This window comes from Micrasema longulum, unplaced genomic scaffold (assembly GCF_059751315.1).
Source record: "Micrasema longulum isolate JH-2025_06_02 unplaced genomic scaffold, ASM5975131v1 h1tg000574l, whole genome shotgun sequence".
Taxonomy (NCBI): domain Eukaryota; kingdom Metazoa; phylum Arthropoda; class Insecta; order Trichoptera; family Brachycentridae; genus Micrasema; species Micrasema longulum.
The window spans coordinates 198,333-221,625 of NW_028277770.1; the positions used below are offsets into that span (position 1 = coordinate 198,333).

At 31.8% G+C, this 23,293-nt stretch overlaps 1 protein-coding gene and 2 long non-coding RNA genes across 4 annotated transcripts in view; 1 reads left to right on the forward strand and 2 right to left on the reverse strand.

Annotated features, from left to right (window-relative positions):
• LOC148280506 (protein diaphanous-like) overlaps positions 1 to 4,634 on the reverse strand; it is an 85,982-nt gene extending 81,348 nt beyond the window's left edge. Inside the window, exons 1-2 of the mRNA XM_088228267.1 lie at positions 4,524 to 4,634; positions 212 to 283 (exon numbers count right to left, since the gene is read on the reverse strand). Coding sequence (XP_088084393.1) covers positions 212 to 259 — 48 coding nt within the window. The 5' untranslated portion in view covers positions 260 to 283; positions 4,524 to 4,634. The remainder of the gene's footprint in view (positions 1 to 211; positions 284 to 4,523) is intronic.
• Positions 4,635 to 8,414: 3,780 nt separating this feature from the next.
• Positions 8,415 to 13,645, reverse strand: LOC148280507 (uncharacterized). The gene is made up of 3 exons (XR_015822587.1): positions 13,271 to 13,645; positions 10,853 to 10,921; positions 8,415 to 8,582 (listed from the first exon to the last, which is right to left on the reverse strand). It is a non-coding gene; the product is annotated as an uncharacterized LOC148280507 (long non-coding RNA).
• A 4,451-nt stretch (positions 13,646 to 18,096) lies between these two features.
• On the forward strand, positions 18,097 to 22,548 carry LOC148280508 (uncharacterized). Of its 2 annotated transcripts, none has more exons than XR_015822589.1 (3): positions 18,097 to 18,729; positions 20,340 to 20,481; positions 21,503 to 21,567. It is a non-coding gene; the product is annotated as an uncharacterized LOC148280508 (long non-coding RNA). The 2 variants fall into 2 exon arrangements; XR_015822588.1 differs by having other exon boundaries at positions 18,112 to 18,729; positions 20,340 to 20,460; positions 21,503 to 22,548.
• Positions 22,549 to 23,293: the final 745 nt, after the last annotated feature.

The following is a 23,293-nucleotide window of genomic DNA, read 5'->3' on the forward strand; positions in this document are numbered from 1 at the left end:
CATAAGTGGCCTTAATATTATGATTGAACGGATACCTAACTGATGAATTTGACCAACCGCTCAATTTCTTAGCCTTGTCGCGATCGACAAGCCTAATAGCCGCAATCAACCGGTTGGTCACCGCTGCTGTGAATTGGACCCTATATTTTTTATTTAATTCCAACTGATCTTAGATTTAATATTAGATGAAGCAAGAGATCGGAGGACTTACCAGAGCAGATTTGACTTTCTCATGCCTAGACATTCTTGCTGATGACATCCTAAATCATCTGTTACACGAAATCTGTAAACAAGATAATATGTTTTTAAAATTTTTTAACAATAAATCATTATGCCTTTTCCCCGTAAGGATAGGTCAGGTCTCTGCCAATCACGCCATCAATCAGCAGATATGATATAAAGTCGTGGGGACATTTGAATAAAACGAATATTGAAACGATCCTGGGTCTACAGTACTCTATAGTCAAGAGAATCGTACCAGCAGAGATTTACAGACAAAGAAGTGATAATGTTCTCCTGAACAAAACACTTAAAACTCTGCCTGTTCGAGGATTACTGAGGCTTTGCATGCAAGAACAATTTAATAAAAATAATTTCAAAGCTCCTCTGAGACATAACCATAATACACGCTTCACGTATAATGATGGTTTGGTAGTCCCAAAAGTATGTAATAAGTATGGTAATAGAACTCTCAAATATTTAGTACCTAGCATTTTTAATTTACTGCCGAAAGAACTTATTTTTAACACACAATGTAACAAGACCAAAATAAGAGAGTGGCTACTGATCAAAAGTTTATATATGAAGTAGTTATTAAACTCGCCTATGTGTAAATATTTGTATTTACATGTATATTCCTAATTTTTCCTGCTGTTAATTATATCTGTAAATTCATTGTTTTTATAAATTTAGATAATATTATATGGAGAACTGGCGTAGAATTTTGTACATTTATTCATTTTCTAATAATATAGCACAAATTTTACCTAACAATATTAGGCCAGCTTTTTATACTAATAATAACATAGGTAAAATATTAACAAATTGTAAAGATAAGGATGATAAATTAAATCATTCGGGAATTTATAAATTAAATTGTTTAAATTGCCCAAATTTCTATATTGGAAAAACTTCACGTAAATTTAAAGTTAGAATCAAAGAACATATAAGATGTCTGAGTAATAATAATTTTTCGGAATTCGCAAATCATCTTATATCCGAAAACCATGAATTTAATCAAGAAACGTGTGTAGAAATTTTGCATGTCAATAAAAATGGTTTTCATTTAGATAATTTAGAACGATTAGAAATTGGTAAAGCCATTAATCAAAAACTTCAAATAATAAATAATCAATCAAATTTAACTTCGAGTCCTCTTTTAAAACTATTCCCGTTATGATTTATTTTATCTTCTTTCTCTCTCTTTCTTTCAATTTTCTGTCTCTTTCATACAATATTTTATTATATAAATAGCAACGTGTGTAATTATAAGTTAGTTAAATTCCTGACGACGAGGTAGTAACCTCGAAACCGGTCGAAGTGTAATTAAAAAAATTAAGTGGTTTATACAAATTTATAAACAAATAAGTGTAAAATATCATACCACAAAGTAAAAAATGTTTTTGATAACAATAATATAAAATATTATATAAGTGAGTACTGATATAAATCTCCACCAACGAGCCACGGAAAGTGGCTTGGTGGGAATTCAGTTTTGGTAAAAAAAAAACATTTAAAAATTAATACTTCACTTCACTCTGTCTTTGCATACAAATCTCGCTTCCTCTATATTCGTACATCTTCTCATGCACACGCACTGATTATACTGACTTTTGACATGTTCATCTTCAAATATTTGTTTCTCAGTATCTCCGTTGAAGATGCGAATCGTGGCTCCTCACTAGGGCTCAAAACAGCAAAATACTGAGTTTCGAAAATAGGTGTGTCAGAAGAATCTTGGGTGGTATTTTTTTTTTTTGAAAAAGAAATATTTGCGTTCTTATGATTTACCCAAATATTTAATTTTGAGGGCCATTTTCAACGAGTTGTAAATAACTCACTTTTAGAAAATGGAATCCAGTTGGGGTAGAGTGGGATTCGAACCACGGACCTTTGGTCCGTGAGTCCGAGACACTAGCCACAGGACTACAACCCGATTTTTGACATTGTGAGGAATAAAGTAATAAAAGAACGGACGCAGCAAACTCTGGTGCTGGGCTATATACTGCGGATGCCTCCTGAGAGCCTTTAGCCATACTTGCCTACTTGACAAAGCATCGAGTTATCGACGTCCTAGACGCCCACTGCTAACTATTCGTCGGCAGTTTATGTCAGAACGGAGGGATGTCAAACCGACTTATGAGGACACACAGGAGCTGGTAGCCGATAGAGATGCATGGAGGTTTTTTTTGTGGACACAAATATGCTCCGACTAGAGAGCAGACATGGAATGATGATGATTAATTATAATTTATTGTTTTTGCCCCCAACTTCCAAGAAATGTAAGAATGTACAATGAACTGAAGTTGAACAGATTCAAATTGATATGATTTATTTAACTTTTTTAGTTATTTCAACGGTTTACACCTTTGACAAAGTATAAAATAATATTGAAAAACAATTATAATGAAACATAACACCATAAAAGAAAATCAGCAGAAAATAAGGAAATAATAAAGAAAAGTTAAATAAGAAATTATAACATAGATATGCAGAAAATTAACAATAATATTTAAACTCTTTATTTTAAAGAGTTTAAATATAACAAGTATTGAAGTAACAGAGGCGATGTATCATAGCATAAACAGTGAAACAAGTATAAAACTTCGTACATTTTTATAGTTTAGAAAAAAGGTGATTAAAAATTAATGATTTTAATTTGTATAAAGAATAATGAAATAAATCTAAGTTTTAATGTTTGTTTGCTAACATGTGGAACCGTGGAATAGGTGAGTATTTAGCATAGTTTAAACTATGCAAGTCAACAGCAAAAGAAGTATTTTGTCTCGTCCTACACCGTCTCACATAAACATTGACACAATTTAAAAGTTCGGGACTGTCAAGAAGATTATTTAATAACTTTAATTATACATATTAATTTTAATTGCTTCATTTTTGTACATAATGTTAATTGTAACATTGGCAAGCTTATTGCCAAATGGCAATGTCTTCCAACCAACCAATAAAATAAAAGTTTTATTTTTATAATTCAAGTTACAAAACATATTCAATAGAAAATAAAAAAAAAAAAGGTAAAGATATGTAAAAATATAAATAAATGTATTTGTGCATAAATTATCTTAAATCATACCTTTACTCAATGGAAAAGGGAAAACAAGCAAACAGGAAAGGAGGAGAGATTAAGGAAGAGAAAGGAGATGTTTCTTCAGACGTGATTTAAACAGAGATAATGTAGTAACATCTTTGATGGTGGATGGGAGATGATTCCACAGTGGAGCCACATGGACACTATATGAGTAAGAGAAGAAAGAGGAATTGTGGATGGGCACTAAGAGGATGCTTTGAGAATTAGAACGAAGAGGTAAACCGTGGACTGATAAGCGGTGAAATTTTTCACGGAGGTATATAAGAGCATTAAAACTGAAGTGCATTGAACAGAAGTGAGAGGGAGTAATAGTCTCTCCGCTGTCTAATTTTGAACCATTTTTTTGCCTACGATAATCAGAAATGTGGTCATATTTCCTAAGACCAAAAATATACCTTATGCATGTATTCTGAAGTCATTCAAGTTTATCGGGTTGCTCACGGCTTAAATCAGTCATAGAAACATCAGCGTAATCTAGAATAGGTAGCAGTAATGCTTGAACAAGAGTGCATTTAGTATTAATGGGTAAGAATAATTTTTGCAACCTTCTAGGTGAGTGAAGACTGAAAAATATTTTGCGGCTTAATTCATTAGTATGAGCTCGCCAGCATAGATGTTCATCCATTAGTACTCCTAGATTTTTTGTAAATTTCCTATATTAGATATTGGTACCATTGACATTAAGATAATTAAGTGAAAATACGTCTAACTTACTAAGCAATATTTGACTAACCGCAAACATTATGTGTTTTAGATAGGTTTATAAGTAAACCGTACTATTTGTCTAATATTGTATAAATGAATGTAAGGTATGCTATTTAACAATTAAGTACTAAATCTCATGTTGGCATTCAAAACAATCGGATTTTAAAACAGTATTTTGTTGTCAATATGGGCATTTGACACCGTTATTTTTCTCAGAACGACAATACAACAGCAACCCGCATAAAATTAAATGACGAAAATATATTACAGAAATCGTTTGTTGCAAGCCGCATGTTCGTTCCGAATTCTTTTCGGATGAATCCTAAATACTTAAACAAATAAGTAATAAACATTCCTCAGTCAAAATGTCAAACGTTCAAACTGTCAAAAGACATTCATAACCTAAAATAACGAATGTTTGCGCAAATAATGCGACATTTACAAGATAAAAAGTTAAAATAAACAGCGATCAGATAAGGTTTTTTATTCTCACCATTAATTATCATATGATTGGGTACACAAGGCACTTTATTTATTAGAAATTTATAAAAACATCACACTGAACAAAAACTACATCGGCCGCTATGTTTTTTTCCTGTGATGATGTCATTTATGTCTTTTACGTTGGCGCGACTGACAACCGCTGTATTTCAAACAAAAATCAAAACTTTTTTTACTGTTTTTATTGTTTTAATATTATTGCAGTATGTTATTGATAGAAAATTATTCGTTCATAAATTCCACATGGCTGAATATTTATGGCTGCTAAATGCTTATGTCAAATTCTAATATTTAAATGAAGAATCTAGAACTTTTAAATTGGTTCATTTTTCTTTACCTGTGGGTGGTATAGTACGTTCGTTTGAAGTAGTTTTATATATATATATATATATATTTTAATTTTATGTATTAATAACACTATTCATACGTTTATTAGGGACAGAGACTCAGTTTATAGCGACACAATCAGGAACAACCTATGCCTGTGAACTTGCCCCGACTCAATCCGTGTTGAGTCAGGGCACTTGTGACGCATTCAAAAACATACATACACCAATTTATACGTATGTATTCGCATATACATATTCATATTATATGCACACATTTTAAGTTTAAACATATCATTGATACATCATTTTACCGAGTACATTTTTTGATTTGTTATTTTTTACATTAATTTGTTGATATTATAATACTTAATAGTTAATTGTAGGTATCTTTTCCAAAACTGAGTACAATAGGGCCTCCCTAATATGGATCCCTCCTTTTTTGGTAATTACTGTATAATTTAAAGTAGGTTAGAGGTCTTGGATTAGCATGAAAGGAACAGATAGACACCTTTTTTTTTAAATAATAAAAATTAAAAATAAAATACTGCAAATGTATGGAAAAATAAAAATAAATAAAATAAAAGCGTACGTCGCGGTACACATATCTACGTCCTAAAGTGACATAGCTTCAGTATGACGTTATAGTTGAAGATAAAATACTCTCGACCAATTACGAAGATACACTACTGATCCCCCCATCATCAAGTTTTGATGTAAGTACATCAGTTTGTACCAACAGATCTAGGACTCCTCGATACGTATCTACGCAATTAAGGTGACAAAAATTTTATTCCACCTGGCAATTTTTTCTTTATTACGATTTATTTATATTTTTAATCTTTCTGAAAGTTGGCACTTTTTTTCTTAAAAGCCTATTAAAAACATGATAATAACGTAAGTTTTTAAGTCAAATTAAATTCTGACATATCTGTCAGTTTTGAAAACCAACGCCCAGATGCACAGATAATATGGCTAAATTCTGCCCTATTAACATATAACAGTATCTGGGCGTAAAAATGTTGCCATTACGGAAAATAAATTTCGTTTTTATATTTTTGCCATCTGTTTTGAACTGTAGAGAAAATGTTGAATAAATAAAAAATCAGAGTTAGTTCCTACTTATTATTTTATTTTTTTAAAAAGAGAAAACCCACTATTTCTCTTTTTTAACCCTGTATAGGACACCTGGAACAAAGTGGCACATAAATATATGTACTATCAAAATTGAGGTACACATTAACAAATCTTATGTCAGATGAGTATTGTAATAACGTACACTGGTAGATTAAGTTTCCACTCAACTTTTTTAAATGTAATAGGATTTGTTATCTTTATAAATAAAATGTTTAATTAGGTTTGCACCAATAACAGATGAACACTTTCTTTTTGAGTAGAAATTCGCGGATCGGTACCTGAAGCGTAAGACTGATCATCTTACCTTCATGTAACAAAAATGATCAAAATACGCTGCGATTGGTGCACCAATGAAGTCCCCTGTGCACCATTAGGTGAGGAAAGAGATGATGATGATGTTGCATATTTGAAATAAAAAAAAAATATAAACTATTATTAATATTTAAAGCATTAACTTTGTGGTGAAACGTTTTACTAAATGTTATTAAATATTTGTACATGACCACTTACCGACTTTTCTATGTCTGCCGGTTTCGAGACATAGTCCATAGTCGATGACACACACGTGTTAAATTAGTTCACCTGAAGTAGACTAATGACCGACGATGCAATGTCATCATTTTCTATCGAATCCAATACAACTTATATTACAACTCTAGCAACATTGCATATAAAAATGGGATCGTCGCCCTGAAGTACATTCACATCATCCCTACCATGAAGAAATGAACTACAAAGGAATATGGTCTATAAAGAGACCACAGGACGCAGCCAACATCAGTCAGTTCAGTTCACGTCAGACCAGCTCGACGACATCTCACAGTTCCAGTATGTAGTTCAAGTGCAGTCTCTTCAACCCATCATCACCGCTAAGCTCGCGCTACACAACCAAGTACTGTATCTTATTTGCCACGTAATGAATACGCATTAAACAGCAACCTCGTGTCTTCTCTGTCAATCTCTAACTGGGGTAGGAACTCCAACCAAATCCTCAACAACAAATCCTACACACCGATTATTCCGACTTTTGACATGTCAATCTTCAAGTATTTGTTGAATTTGGTCATGCCATGTCTTTCTCCGTCTTCCTCTATTTCTGCATCTATCAACATTCGCATTGTAAATATTCTTAGCCGTTCTTTCGCTGTCCATTTGCTCTACATGTCCAAACCAGCGCTGAGATCCTTTCATGATTTTGTCGATAATACTTGTCTCAGCCTTACATAATGTACGAATCTCAACACTTGTGCATCTATCGTACATAGATTTAGCACACATTCGCCTGAGAAAGCGCATTTCGACAGCATTCAGCCTACTTTCATCCCTGTTTTTCCAAGTCTATACTTCGCTCCTATACATCAGGGCCGGGACCAGGACTCCGTTGTGAAGAGCAAATATAACTCCATGATACATATGTATGAGAGAACTGGCATTCTTACTATAACTGAAAGCAGTGTTTTGAGTTTGTCCAATTTATTGTAGACAAGGACTGGATTCAACTCCCTGGGAAGCTGTCCCTGGAAAACAGAGATGAAGAACATATTAGATATCATAATAATTCAATTACATGAATCTCACCCGCATAATTAAAGGTTTCAGCTCTTTAAATTCACAATCATCAACAGATGAAAGAATTGAAGGAATATAGACGTTCAAATATGGGCAGAATGGTGAATGTTACACAAAGTGTAAAGTGGCCACTTAAACCAGCCAATGACAGGTCATAAGCCCCGTAGATGCCTAGACTTCTATATTACCTTCTCTAAAATATTTTCCCTCTCTGTGGCAGCCAATTTAAATTCTGAAATTCAGCCAATAACTATTTGTTTTATTAATTTTCAGTATAACAAAAACTACTGCTTCATAAAATTATGACAAGAACAGTTGACTGTGCAGAATTACTTAGTTTAATAACAAAATATGTGCCAGCCAGGATTTGTCGACGGTACCACCAGTTTCATGTACCAAAAAGTAAAACATCGTATGTTAAAAATGCTTTTTTTCATAGGACTTTATCAGTGTACAATACAAAATTTAAAGACATAGACTACACAAACATTACTCTGTCAGATTGAAAATTTACACTAAAAATGCATTATGTAACTTAGTAGACATTATAATAATAAATATGTAGATCTCCCGTCCCCTCCTTATCCTCTCTTTATGCATCCTTGTCCCAATCCTGTCCAATTTACAATAACTTACTGTTCTTTAAAAAAATAATGTATTTTCTTCGATTATTAAAAAATATACATAAAAATAACATTTTTATATGTAAAAACTTATATGTATTATAGTTTCTTTACTAAATTCGTACTATTTGTGGAAATCTGTTATTGGTTCTGAGTTTATACACTATATCTGTTTGTTTACTATAAATATGTATGAAGAACAGTTGGTTTTTCAAATAAAATAAAATAAAAAAGTCAGGGTTTATATCTGTTATTTACGTCAAACTGTATAAAGATGACTAAATAAGTAAGAACTGTAGCACAAATCGCGCACAAACTCCTCATGTCTATTGTAAAGAAGCCGGCCGCTTTAAACTCCAATTTGTAGTGTAGCATTTGTTGGGAGAACATCTCAACCTGGTGACAGAAATTAATATGTTATAGGAGAATGTATTATTTACACCCCCGGCAACATAAATAGCCGAATGAATAATTAAATACGAAAATTCTCATCAGCGTTCGAAGTAATTGAACCTAGGTCATGCGTTATCACTTCTAGGAACAATTAACAGCCTTTTGCCTCACGGTGCACGCGTTTAAAAATGTAATAGAACAAGTAGAAATTTGGGAAATTTCTGCAGATGGTATGAAAATTTTTGAGTAAGTTGTACAAATCCATGGCACGATGAATAAATAGTTTTGTTGAATAAGTAGTGTCGATCTGTAGTAGATAATGAAAAACTGAATGAAGTTAGTGAAATTAAATATTTGGGTGTAATGATGGATTTCAAACTTATATTTCATCAAAATACTAAGATGGTAATGAAAAAGATTGCAAAAAAATATTAAAAAATCGGAAAAATTAGAAGATTTGTAGATAAGGATTCATGCAAAATTATTTACATCACAATTATTGAACCGCACATTAACTATTGTAGCAGCTTATTATGTTTATCAAGCCAAGAAAATTTAAACAAACTAAAAACTAACCATATGACACCAAAGCAATTATACGCTAAAACAATACTCAATTACAGATTCAAAAACTATTCTAACTCAAATGAAAGACATAACTCCTAAATACATCACATACAAATAATATAATCACTAGATCCTCAACACAAAAACTAATACCACTTTCAGACAAAGGGATTTTGAGTATTATTCAATTAAAATCTATAACCTACTTTCACTATCTAATAACGCTATTGGTAACCAAGAAATCTTCAAAAAGGCTTTTAAAAAAATGATAGTGAAGTAAAATGGATCTCATTCGCCCAAACCAATATTGAATCAACTGCTCCACAAGTGTATAGCTTATGATAGGTTTTATTCTTTCATTGTGCGTTTTGTAATATAAATAATAAAGATATTCATAAATTAGTTATAAACATAAATATGTAGTGTTTAAAACTGTCTGAACATTTTGTTGATTATCTCTCTTTACTAAATGTCATTAAATATTTGTATATAACCACTTACCGACTTTTCTATGTCTACCGGTTTCGAGACGTAGCCGTCTCTTCATCAGGAGACCAATTAAACCAACATGCAAACCAACATGCAAAACCCACTATACACCTTCACCATAGTTGTTGCACAAAAATATAAAACCAACACGACATGCATTTTAATAAGCACATGCACTGACTTGGACAAACATGCACTGGTTAAAAAACAAATATTTAATAACATTTAGTAAAATGTTTGACCACTAAGTTAATGCTTTAAATATTAATAATATCTCTGTTTATTAAGTCTTCTTTGTTTATTCTCAAATGTAAACATGTTTTTTTAAAAGTATATTGTTAAGTGTCCTCGGCACGGGTAACCCCCAGCGAGGTCACATTATTTTTATTATTAATTATAGTTTGTAAAAGAAAAAAAAAAAAAAATATCACAAAACAAAGCTTTAAAAATCATTTTGAAAACAAAACATATACACAAGTGTAAATTTGATGTTAAATGAATTAAAAGTACTAACATATTAGCAAACGATATTTTACAATACAATGATGTTTGTTAATAATATTATTAATTCCAAAAAAAACACAGAAATTTGGAATAAAAAATATCAATGCTCACATGAACATAATCACAATACAAGAGGAAAGGAAAAAATCAGACTCCCATTTAGAAAAAAGTCAATGTCACAAAATTCAATTCAATTCAATTTTATATAAAGCTGTTAAAAAATATTATGAAATAGGAAAAAACATTTATGAAGGAAAAAATTAGAGCACTCACAAGAAGATATTCATTCGAGTGCCCTATTTCAAGATAAAAAATAAATGCCAAAAGCGGTCATACAAAATATTAATGTTGTTCTAATTAAATTGTAAATATTTTTTAAAGATGCTTTAGGGTGTTTTATTTACTAAATTCATGTTTTTAAAATTCAGTATTTAATTTCAAAGCATAAAAATTAAAAAAACTTTTTTTTTTCATTTTTTAAATGTTTTTTGTCTTGAATAGAAAAACTCTTAAAACTTTTTTTTAATGTAAAAATTAGTGTTTCACTGATGTAAAGTATACATATAGGTATACGTATAAGAATAAAATTTGAAGATGTGTTAGAATGGAACAGAAAAAATAAACAAAAATCCAAGTTCTATTTTTTACAGGTTCGGCTTTTTATATTGCCGGGGGTGTATGTCTTACCTATGTATATCAATTTTTAGACTTACATTTGTTCTCGCTTCATAGTTTTTTTGCAATAGATCAATCTCGTGAATCAAGTGACTCATTTTATGGGCCTAAAAAGTAAAATATTTATTTGTTATTAATAAAGTAAGTTAACATTCTATAAAAACAATATTATATTCTCTAATCAACAGATTACTCAGGCTCGGAAATGAGAATAGAGAAATTGATATATTTCATTTTCCATTATTAGTTTTGAGAATAAAAATTCTTACGGCGATAAAATAAAAATACTTTTGTTATATGAATGACTTTTCCTGTTTGGCTTACGTACACCTACTGTAAAATTCTATTTTTTGCCTAAATCTGTAATAATTTTTCAAACACATTTAATCATGTACCTACCTACCTACTTTTATGTAGTATTTTATCTTGGTAAAACAGGGATGAGATTAGGCTGAATGCTGTTGAAATGCGATCTCTCAGGCGAATATTTGGTAAAACTTTGCACGATAGATGCACAAATGTTGAGATCCGTACATTATGTAAGGCTGAGAAAAGTGTTATCGACAAAATCAAGAAAGGAGCTCTGCGTCGGTTTGGACATGTAAAGCGAATGGACAGCGAAAGAACGGCTAAAAATATTCACGATGCGAATGTTGATGGATGCAGAAAAAGAGGAAGACCGAGAGAGACATGGCATGACCAAACCCAACAAATACTTGAAGATGGACATGTTAAAAGTCGGAATAAATTGCGCGCGTGCATGTGCAGATGTATGAATGTAGAGGAAGCGAGATCTGTGTGCAAAGATAGAGTGATGTAGCGTTCTATCCTCTCTGCCTACCCTTACGGAGAAACGGCACGATGGCTTGTTTGTTTGTATGTTTGTTTTATCTTTGGTTATATACATCTATAATGTCATTCATTACTTATTCAATAAAATAAAAATAATTATTTTTTTATTTAAACACTTTTTATACATATTCAGTTTACATTAGTGATGAGCCGAGTAGGTACTTTGAGGTTATGTTGATATTTCTATTTCAACAATACTGTATTTTGTGTAACCATACAAAAATTTTATGGGTTAAAGGCATACATATTAATGAAATCACACTAAGTCACCTATGAATGCAATTCTTTTTATGCACAAAGATACATAGGTTGAACGTTTATCCATAAAATATATTCAATGATGTATAATTCGGCGGCCTCCGTGGTGTAGTGGTCAAGACGCTTGACTCACGCGCAGGAGGTTCCGGGTTCGATTCCCGGTGAGAACACAAAAATTTTAAAAATGTGATTTTTCTCAAGCCTGGGTGCTCTGTGATGTAATTCACCACTGCAATTAGGCCTCCTGTCCTGTTGTGATGCAAAAAAAAAAAATGTAAAAAAAAAAAAAAAATGTAAAAAAAAAATGATAATACCCGTTCTGTCGGTCTGGTCGGTGTAAATAGTTTTTTTTTGCAGGTAGAAGCGTCTTGCAGCATAGAGGCCCTGACATTGATGGGTATTCTCTATCTCTCTATGTCCTGGTCATTTTTACAAACATCAGTCAATCTTTGTTGTCAAACGAAATTGCCAAACAAAGAAATAATTAATATTTTAAAGTTCTTTAAATGTAAAAACTGTGAACTGCTAAAGTACTGAAAACATTGCTTAAAAGAATGATTCAACTAAATTTAAATAGATAATTAACTGAAGAAAAACCATTTTTATATAAAAGGTAATTCCCTTTCTTTCCTCTTCATAAGATAAACAAAGATGTATATGAATTTTTTAATAATGTCATTAAATTTTTTGGTCATGATTTATCATACCACAATATTATATACTTGAAAATAACCGGGAATCCTAACTAATTCATTTCATTAATTTATAATTCGTTATATACTTATGTACAATAGATAAGGAGTTTTTTTAACAATCAACAGATGGCAACCTAAGTGAGCAAACAAACAATAAATTATCATAACATGTTTTCGTTTTATTTGTATTGAAATTTTGTTCTATGGAAAAAAAAAACGAGAAAATGTTTAAAAATATGTAGAATTTCAATAGAATTCGGTAGATCGGTAGATTGCTCCTAAAATCGGTAGATCTACCGAAAAATAGGTAGTAATGGCAACGCTGGTCGTGAGTCGCGCCGGGTAGATGAAGGAACCCCCGCTTCAGAGATGGGGATCAGTAAATACATCGATATTTTTTTCAAGTACGTTTACCATTAAAAATGGCAAACTTTACGATGACAATGTCAGATTTGACATATTCTATTCACACTGGTGCTGCCATATCTCAAAACTTAAGTAGCAACCATCGTACCTACATATTAACTTGTTGAAAATTTAAAAAATGCTAAGAGTCAATTTTTGCTGTGTTCTCTACTTTCCTGCTGTTATGACGTAAAAAAAGCTTTGTATATTTTTAATTACAACAGAACAATATTATGTTTCACTAACCTCTTGAGTGGCAGTAGAGCAAAAGATAACAGGACCGACGGTCATTGAGAAAAACCAACATCCCCAGAAAAATGCCTTGAAAATTCTTTCTATTTTGTACTCATACGCCAAATCATAACTCAGAATTACATAAAAAATGTACAAATGTATCACACTGACTACAAGTGACAGTCCAATAACCAGTAATATCTGCTTGTCATATAAAGAGTTCAACAGCTCTCCCGAAAGACAGAGTCTGTCATACATTGCGCTGATTTCGGTAACTGGATTATATTTGTATTTAGTGACAGTTGCAATAGTTGTAAGTTTAGATTTATCATTTTTTTTATCTGTGTTCGTATTACTCATCATCCAGATGTTTGATTCAATGGCTAGCTTCATATTATGAAGAAGCGATAAGCTTTGGATACATTCGTTAAGTTTACCAAACCTGAAAAAGATGATTCAATTTTAATTATTTATGTTAATACATTAACAATTCAATTTCAATTCAATTTTAATTATTTATGTTAATGTACAATACAAAATAGTCATAATTCAAACATATGCAAATAATAATTAAAAAGGTCAATAAAATTAAGTATAATATATAAAATGAACATGAAGGCGTACATAATATCTTAAGAACATGGTAAATAATCAAAGAAACTTGCAACGAAAAACTCCCTCAGAGACATGAAAAATATCAATTGCCAAAGCAATATTGTTCAACATAGAGGTAGCCCTTCTAACAGGCATAACCATTGCCACGTTGGTCCTGTATATTGGAATGTGGAACAGTCTATGTTGACATTATCTAAGGTAATCATCAGGAGCATAAAAGCTAATGCTCTGCCTAATTTCACGGTTGTTGACAGTACTGCGCAGCAATCGCGAAAGAAATGTGCAGTTCAATATGCATCTCTTCTGATATTTAAACTGTTGTAACTGAGCATAACCCGGAGAAACTCAGTGGTATAAAGCCATGGATAATATCCGCACTCCCTCGTGTAGAGAAATCGAAGGAATTTCTTCCAAACCCTCTCCACCATAAGAGTACTTTAACTCACTTGGTCCCCAAGTCATCGAACCACTCTCAAGTCTACTTTGCACCAATGAGTTGTAAAGAATTCTCAGTACTCGTGTGCTCCTGAAAACCCTGGCGGAACGCAGGACGAATCCTAACATCTTTCATGAGCTACTACGAACTGTTTTGATCTGATCATAAAATGTCTGGGAACTCACAAAAATAATGCCCAAATCTTTAACCTCTGAGGTCCACATTAGATTCTGGTCATTCATTCAGTTGCGGAAAAAAAGACATGACTGAACATTTTGAAACATTGAACTCGTCTTCTCCATTCAAATACATTTTTTATATCCACAAATATATAATGAAAAAAAACGATAAGTACACTGACACGTTATTTCTTAACTAGCTCCATCTTAAATATCAAAGATTATATTTTTTTTTTTTTTTTACATTTTACATTTTTTTTTTTTTTTTTTTGCACCACAACAGGCCAGGAGGCCTAATTACAGTGGTGAATTACATCACAGAGCACCCAGGCTTGAGAAAAATCACATTTTAATTTTTGTGTTCTCACCGGGAATCGAACCCGGAACCTTCCGTGCGTGAGTCAAGCGTCTTGACCACTACACCACGGAGGCCGCCAATCCAGCCTTGATCGCCGAGACAAACTTACAGGAGAACCCTCCTACCTCTAAATTAACAAGGAAAACATTTTGAGAATCAAATTCTTTTTCGACTTCGAAACAAAGCTGGATTCTCAAAGTGTATTCCTTCATATTTGGGAAGAAGAAATATTATCCCCTAAAATATTGCTCCTGTCGCTTACGATGTTTTGGCTATCATCAAGAAGATTCCACTCCATACAATTGTTCTGTCATTTTTGTCATTCTGGGACCGCCTTTTTAAAAATCATTTGAGACTGCTTGCGGCGTCATTGACGATTAATTCCTGACCAATGAGGAACTAACCGGGCCAGATAGACTGACATACTGGCACACTTTAGTTGCTGACTGTCTTTTTCTTCAATTATGTGAGAAGAGATATTATGAAAGGACACAATATCTCTTCTCACATAATTGAAGACATGAATGGATGAAGGCGTTATGTCGCAAATTAAAAAAAAATTATTTTTTTACATTAATGACGATTTTATAAAGTGCATAGCTTTTTGGCTCTTTCATATAAAACCAACTACACCATCAAAAAGCAGTAGATTACCAATTTTGAGAGCGAATGAAGGTGTTAAATTATCAATAATTTTACTAGATTTTTAAACTTTAACCCCAGATATCTTTGCTTTCTGTTTTTGTCACATAACATCTCTATCCACTCATGAACAAAAAGAAAATAAAATAAGATAAAAATGTCTTCAATTATTTCAGTCACTATAGCCGTCTTTCTACAACCAATACCCTTTTGACTGATGGCTCTAAACGCCACTTCCAAAATGAGACACACGATTTTAACGATGGTTCTAGGCATAATCATGGAGATGTTCAAAATCAAGAAATGTAAATAATTAAAAATGAATTAATAGGATTCATAAGTGCCACCTATACAAGTGTTCTTTAAACCCTGTCACATCCGAAACCACGATGATCAGTATGGGCAAGAAGACATATTAGCATATTAAAAAAATATTTCATCATCATCATCATTCGTGTTGGTTTTATATTTTTTGTGCAACAACTATGGTGAAGATGTATAGTGGGTTTTGCATGTTGGTTAATTTGTTGTCCTGACGAAGAGACGAGCACGTCTCGAAGCTGGTAGACATAGAAAAGTCAGTAAGTTATTATAAAAATATTTATAATTGGATACAAAAAATGTTTTCTTGCGCGATAGAAATTAGAGAACTAAATTGTACAGCAAAGTTTCTTGAAAATGTACGAAAATAATAGTAATAAAGATTTTAACAAAAAATGTGAAGGATATCCGGTTGGCTTACCGTAAACGGACCAATGGGAAGAACTAACAGAGAACAACCTCTGACGTCACATGCGGAGATATTTCAGAAATACAAAACATTAAAAAGTCATAGCGCTGATAATATGATATACAGGGGGTTCTTTAAACCCTGTCACATCCAAAACCACGATGATCAGTATGGGCAAGAAGATATATTAGCATATTAAAAAAAATATTTAGAACAAAGAATTTTTTTAAAATAAAATATTTAAAAAAACAAATGGTTGCTTATTTCTGCAGGGGAGAAGTGAGGAGAGCGCGGCGCAGTGTCAGACTCCCCCCTTACCCCTCGTTTCAGCCCTGCAGAAGTAAGCAACCATTTGCTTTTTTGGTGTTTTATTTTTTTAAATTTCATTCGTTCTAAAAAAATATTTTAATGTGCCAATATGTCTTCTTACTCATACTGATCATCGTGGTTTCGGGTGTGACAGGATTTAAAGAACACCCTGTATAAAAATAAATAAATGAATGCGATTTTGGGTTAGTTTATTAGTCTATTAACAAATAAAATAATTTAAAAAAATACACTGAAACTTTCTCATTACCAAGGATATGCATAATTATGTATTTTAGTACTGGTCATGCGTTTAAAATAAAAGCTTATAAAATGACTACGGAATAATGGAAAATATGGTTTTTAGAAAAGAAAACACATCAAGTTATTGTAAAATGTATCAAAAAAATATCGATCTATTTACTGACATCTCTAAAACGGTGATTTCTCCACCCGGCCGCGAGGGTGCCGACGCCAGCTCCATCTTGCGATCGTTGTAAAAAATAATTGCTAATATTTGACAAATGACAAGTTCGTGCGTATTGTTGCCATTTTTTTGAAGACTGAAAATTACATCTGGGCTGGTATTCCGAACGCGTTTACAGCGCGCTATAATGCGTATTTAGTACGTAAAAACGCGCTATATCGCGCTATAATTTCGTTTAGAATACCAGCCCTGAAATCCTTATTCTTTCGTTTTTGACGTTTTAAGTTTAATTATCAATTTTATACTATGTTTTTAGCACATTACGTGCAAATCTCATAAGGTAACAATCGGCACAGACCGGTGAATTTTGTTGAAGTTAATCGGTGTCAAGTGTAACTGATTATCGTAATCACTATAAAACTATTATGCATGATTACTGGCAAATTAATAATGAATTATTCAATAAGCGTCTAAGTTTATAAGTGAAATACTCCTATAAAATAGATGTGAAATATAAATGAAAGTAAAATCTTATAACCTAACACTGTCACATTGAAATAAATGTTTGTAAATCGAATCCCGCATTGTGGCGTTGTAAATGTTTAATTGAATAGTGTGTAATTTCTTTTTATTCTTGAAATCGTGTTAAACTCATACAAAATGTTTTGATCAAGAATGTTTAGTTAGTTTTGTTCGGATTTCGGGGCGGGCGGCGCACCTGACTTCCCCCTCCGCACTCCCTGTTTCTCCCCCGCAGAAGTAAGCAACCATTTGTTTAAAAATGTTTTCGACCTGAAAATTTATTTTAATAAGCCAATATGTTTTCTTGCTCATACCGTCATACCGATCATCGTGGTTTCAGATGTGACAGGGTTTAACAAACACGCTGTATATTTAGATCATTCCACATGAATTATTTTTTTATTTATTATTTCACGAAAGGAAAAAAACGATTACCGAATGTTTTTTCTTATAAAGGACAAAAAAACAAAAGAAAAAAAAACCCTTTCCCTAAATCTTGACTCTGAATCAGATCTAGAAAATGTACCTTTGAATGAACTTACGTCCTCCAGCAGTGGTATTCTGATCACTCTCGACACCCACGAGATGATCTCGACTTTCGGACGAGAATATAACGTGGTGTAATTTAGGGATTTTTATTTTTTGAACGCGGTTAAACTTGGTTTTCCATATGGCAATTCTGATGATTACATGTCAAATTACGTAAATGAATTCGAACACATAAAACCAAAAATAATGATTTTCAATAGAAACATTGTTGTGACCTTAAGAACGACCCAAAATACTTAATTATGTTGAATTTACCAAACCTCAATCGTTATTTCTCGTTATTTAGACGGTTTTATAATTGACGTTTCATAGTTCGATATCTACCCGCAACAGCGTGAGTGTCGAAAATGAGAAAAAATACTCGTGCGCATGCGTCACTGACGAGATGAATATACCTATTACAAAATATAACGCTTTTGCTATCCTGATGAAAATTTATAACGTCTGCCATGTGGGGTATTTATTTTTTCTACACGTCAAACTGTACTTTTTATATTGCAACAATGCAAAACATAAACAAACATACAGTGACAGTTCAACTACTTTTGTAAATGATAAGTATGCCCCGGATCTACATGTCCTTAGGGATTTTGTTTATTTTTATAGAACCTCTGTGAAATACCTACTGTACTCTATAGAAACTTGCATACGAACCACAGCGTCCCTAAATGTACATCTTGCGCGACAACAGGAATCATCATTTGAAGGTATGTTTATCTAATTCGATATTTTAATCAAACTTATATATTGTGTACGGTTTAAACCTACCTTACGAGTTTTTTCTCAAGTTGTTAATCATTATAATATTTATAAATTGTAAAAGGTTAAGAATAAGCTAGTGTTAGTAAAAAATAAACAAACCACCAAGCCGTTTTCCCGGGGACAGCCAGAGGATATACAACACACATGCGTTTGCAGTCATACAAAATCTCATGCATATGTGCTGATTTTTCCAACTTTTGAAGTATTACCATATCCGCATGTGGTACTGCAATACCGCTACTGCGAACTGTTAGTTTTAATTGTTGATATTCGTAATGTAAATAATTATCATGCATGTAAATACTTATCGTTTCAGCGGTATTTTTGTTTGGTTAAAATCGCAAGTAATATATTAACAGCTTTTATGTTCCCCTTTAATTTTTTTTTGATAATTAGGCTTCCCGCCCACTAGGCAGCCCGGCTGCCGCAGTCAAAATTTTGCGCAGCCAGTTAAAGCAGCCAGCCTGACGGCCAGTCCAAATAAAATGGATGTGGAAGATGTTTTTGTTTACATTTTATCTCGTAAGAAACGCAAACCAAAAAGAAGATATTGAATTCATCCTTTACTTGAAAGGGTTCATTTCAAAATTATTTTATGGATCTTCTGTATCGAAAATCATTGCAAATTCGTTTCATAAAATACTTCTGGCTGTTACAACAAGTGCGCGGAGACTGAGGCAGTCACATACATTTGCTTTGTCTCGTTCTGGCTGCAGGCAGCCAGTTGGCTGCCGTGCACGTCAAACGCGTTCTTATGGCTGCCGCAGCCAGGAATTCTTGGCTGCCTAGTGTGCGGTATCTAATAAGCCGTCATATGTAGTATTAGCTGCCGCAGCCAGGCTGCCTAGTGGGAGGGGAGCCTTACAAAGTATTGCCGTACCGCCCGTACCACTGATGAGATCCTTCTCAAACAATTTGTTGGGTTCGGTCATGCCATCTCTTTCTTGGTCTTCTTTGTTCATTAGTCTTCCTCATAATTAATATTTATTTTATTAGTGGTTTGGTGGTGGTATTTCAATTTTATTTATTCATATATATGTACATTACAAAATAGAACATCTTAATTCACACATATAGAAATAATGAAAATAAAAAGGTAAAATTAGGTATTTATAAATATAACACAGGTATACATAATATCCAGAAAATAACATGTTAAAAAAGGAAGAGAATCTTGTAACGACAAACTCCCTCAGAGACGTGAAAAATTACAAATGTTTATTAAGAAACAATGAAAGACAATTGGACATGCATACACATAAGATATTTAATTTTGCTAAACCCATCACCCTTTATAATAGCTCACAGCATGTGTTATAAAAAGGATACAATATTATTAAGGTTATTGTAATATAATATAATTTATGTTATGAATAGTGGTGTTAAAATATACCTTTGTACTAAAACAAATATTATATCAATATTAATAATAATAGTAGTAAATAGTAAGCTCTATAAATGTCTAGACTTTTAATAATATTATCTTCTAAAAAAAATCTCATTCTCTTTTAGAACATCTGTAAATAATTTAACCTTTAGAAGTGTATTTTTTCAGATTATATTAAACCAGTAAAGCGGATCCTTCAAAGGGATGGTATCGATTGGCTCTTTAAATTTATGCTGTAATGGAATATATGGATATCAAACTATCGGATATATTCGTCATCTGCTTGGAGGTGGGACACGTTGTTTATTAAGTAATTCAAGTTTTTTTTGCACTCTTGAAAATTCTCATTTTAAATTGTAATTTACTAAAAAATGAAAGTTAAGTGGTACTTAAATTCACAAATCTGAAATAATCAGTAGCAAGATTCGTCGCTACACCTTTATGACTGATATCTTTATTATAAAGATAAATCTAAATAAAAAAGGATACAATACTTCAGTTATTATTATATAAATTGTAATATATATATTTTTATAGTTAAGATACCAGTCTGGGTATTAAAGATGTTGTAAAAACAATGAAATATCACTACCTACACAGTTATTATACATTTGTATATTATAATATCAATCATCATTTATTTCCATATTAAACTATTTATTAGATTTGCTTTAAATAATACCCAATTTGTTATTTTTTCAAATGTTTTTTTATTACCAAACAGAATAAGAGCCAAAGTACATAAGAATTTTTTAAAAATAAAGTAAGTACTATTAAAATATCTTATATTAGTTTAAAATTCATATTATATTAAATATTTTCTCTACAGCTCACGTTGGCATGTCCTAACAAAAGGAAATTTGTCACCATATGGAAAATACAAAGTTATACCATTACATATGACACCGCTTATATCATTTTGAATATTTAGAATTAATCAGCTTACACATATTTGAATTGCAATATCATAATCACAATACCTACAGACAACTTTATAAATATTACCTTTACTGCATAATAATTTGGTCTGAGAAATAAAACATATAAATCACAAAATATAGCCTTCAAAGTTTTTTTTTTAAAAGGTTTAACAATATGCGGAATAATTAAGGTGTTTGATTCTTGTGTGTACTGATGAACTTTTGTACAATATACAAAAATATGTATATTGGCAGGTTTATTGCAATACCTGATGAATAACTTCCAACTTACCTAAATAAGATATATTTTACTATTTTAAGTGCTTATTTTAGTATGTCATTTTGTACTAAATATAAATGTAATTAAAAATGTATTGTAAATTATATAATTTTTTGTTTTTTTATTTTTAGCAAAGAGGAAATATCAAATGTTGCAATTTGGTGTCAATTTTTAACACCTTTATGATCATCTGAGAAAATGGGAGTAAATATGTGCCAGAGCAGAAAAGCGGACTACAGAAATGAGTCTACAACAACTACATCAAACACTCAAACCTTTTCTCACAAATGTAGAGCATTAGCTAAATTCTAGTTAGTTTTTTGTAGTTTTTTTTATTATTTTATACCTAAAAACTTATAAACTACAGTGCAAGTACTGTTATTGAAAAAATATTTTGGTGTTTTAGTTTCCTTTTCACACGTAATTAAAATATAGTCATATCTCACACATAAATATTTAAACACATATTCTAAATATAAGGAACCTTAATGTGATCACTTTCACCGGGAGAAATAAGGGCTCTGGCCAAGAATTGTATTTACTTTAGTTTTAGTTAGTTAGTTTTACGAAAACAGTACATTTGAAATTATTTTTATTTATATTACCTTTTGTTACAAGAAAATGTATTCTCACATCCTCTCAACGCGTTTGCTTATCATGCAAGAGGTCTCAGGTTCAGTTCCTGACATGGTAGACATGAAATATTTATTTTAAAAGGTGATTTTACAGTACAATATTTCATAGTCCCTTGACTGGCACCCCAAGCGTACGATTGATCATTTTTTCTTTAAGTAACAAAAAGATCAAGATACGCTGCGATTGGTGTACCAATGCAGTGCCCTATGCAATTAGGTGCGGAATTGAAATGATGATGATGATTACCTGCATTTATTTATTCTACGGTATAAAAATTCACTATATATTTTTTTAAAAGAGATTTGTGTTCTTATGATTTACTTAAACATTTAATTTTGAGGGCCATTTTTGACGAGTTGTAAATAACTCTCTATTAGAAAATAGGAATCAAGTTGGGATAGAATGGGATTCTAACCTTTGAGCCGTAAGTCCATGACGATAGTCATAGGACCACAACCCGATTTAACTCAATTGATTCACAGTTTACATATTAATGTACTGATTTTTTTTAGGCTGTTGCCATAATAATAAGCATAGGGGAAAAAATCTAGTGAAATTAAAATAACAATATTAAAGTCCAAATAAAATGTTAAATACACATAAAAATTATAAAAAGTTACAAAAATTAAATTTAGTTGATTAAAAAAAAGTTTTTTTTTTTACTTTATTAATTATTTGTGCATGTTGTATTCACATTTAATTCATGAAAAATTTCTAAACATAACAAATTGTGATATTATACCAATTTATTGTATTGTTCATTATTTGTAAGCCATAAAAAATAAAATAAAAACAATCTTAAATGTTAATATGCATATTCAACATAACATTTAAAAAAAAATAATACAGACTTTATGGATATGGTACCATAGTGAAAATAAATAAAACAATGTTATGAGTACGTCCAAATACTTGCGGACTGGCTGGATTTCCTCCCTAGGGAGAAATAATTTAATAAAATTCAATTTGTTGCAACAGAGAGGGAAAACATTTTTGAGAAGGGAATATGGAAGTCTAGGCATTTACAGAGCTTATGGCCTGTCATTCATATCATCCGGCTGAAATCACCTACTAGGCAACACCTAAAAAAACAATTTTCCAATTCTTATACTTCTTCTTTTACCAGTTAGTTAATTCAACAATGTTTTGAGTATGTCCAAATTTTGCGGACTGGCTGGATTTCCTACCTAGGGAGTTATTCCAATCTAAATTTGTTGCTGGATGGATGAATCTCACCCACATGATAAAGGTTTCAGCTCTTTTACTTCACAAAAGTCAACAGATGG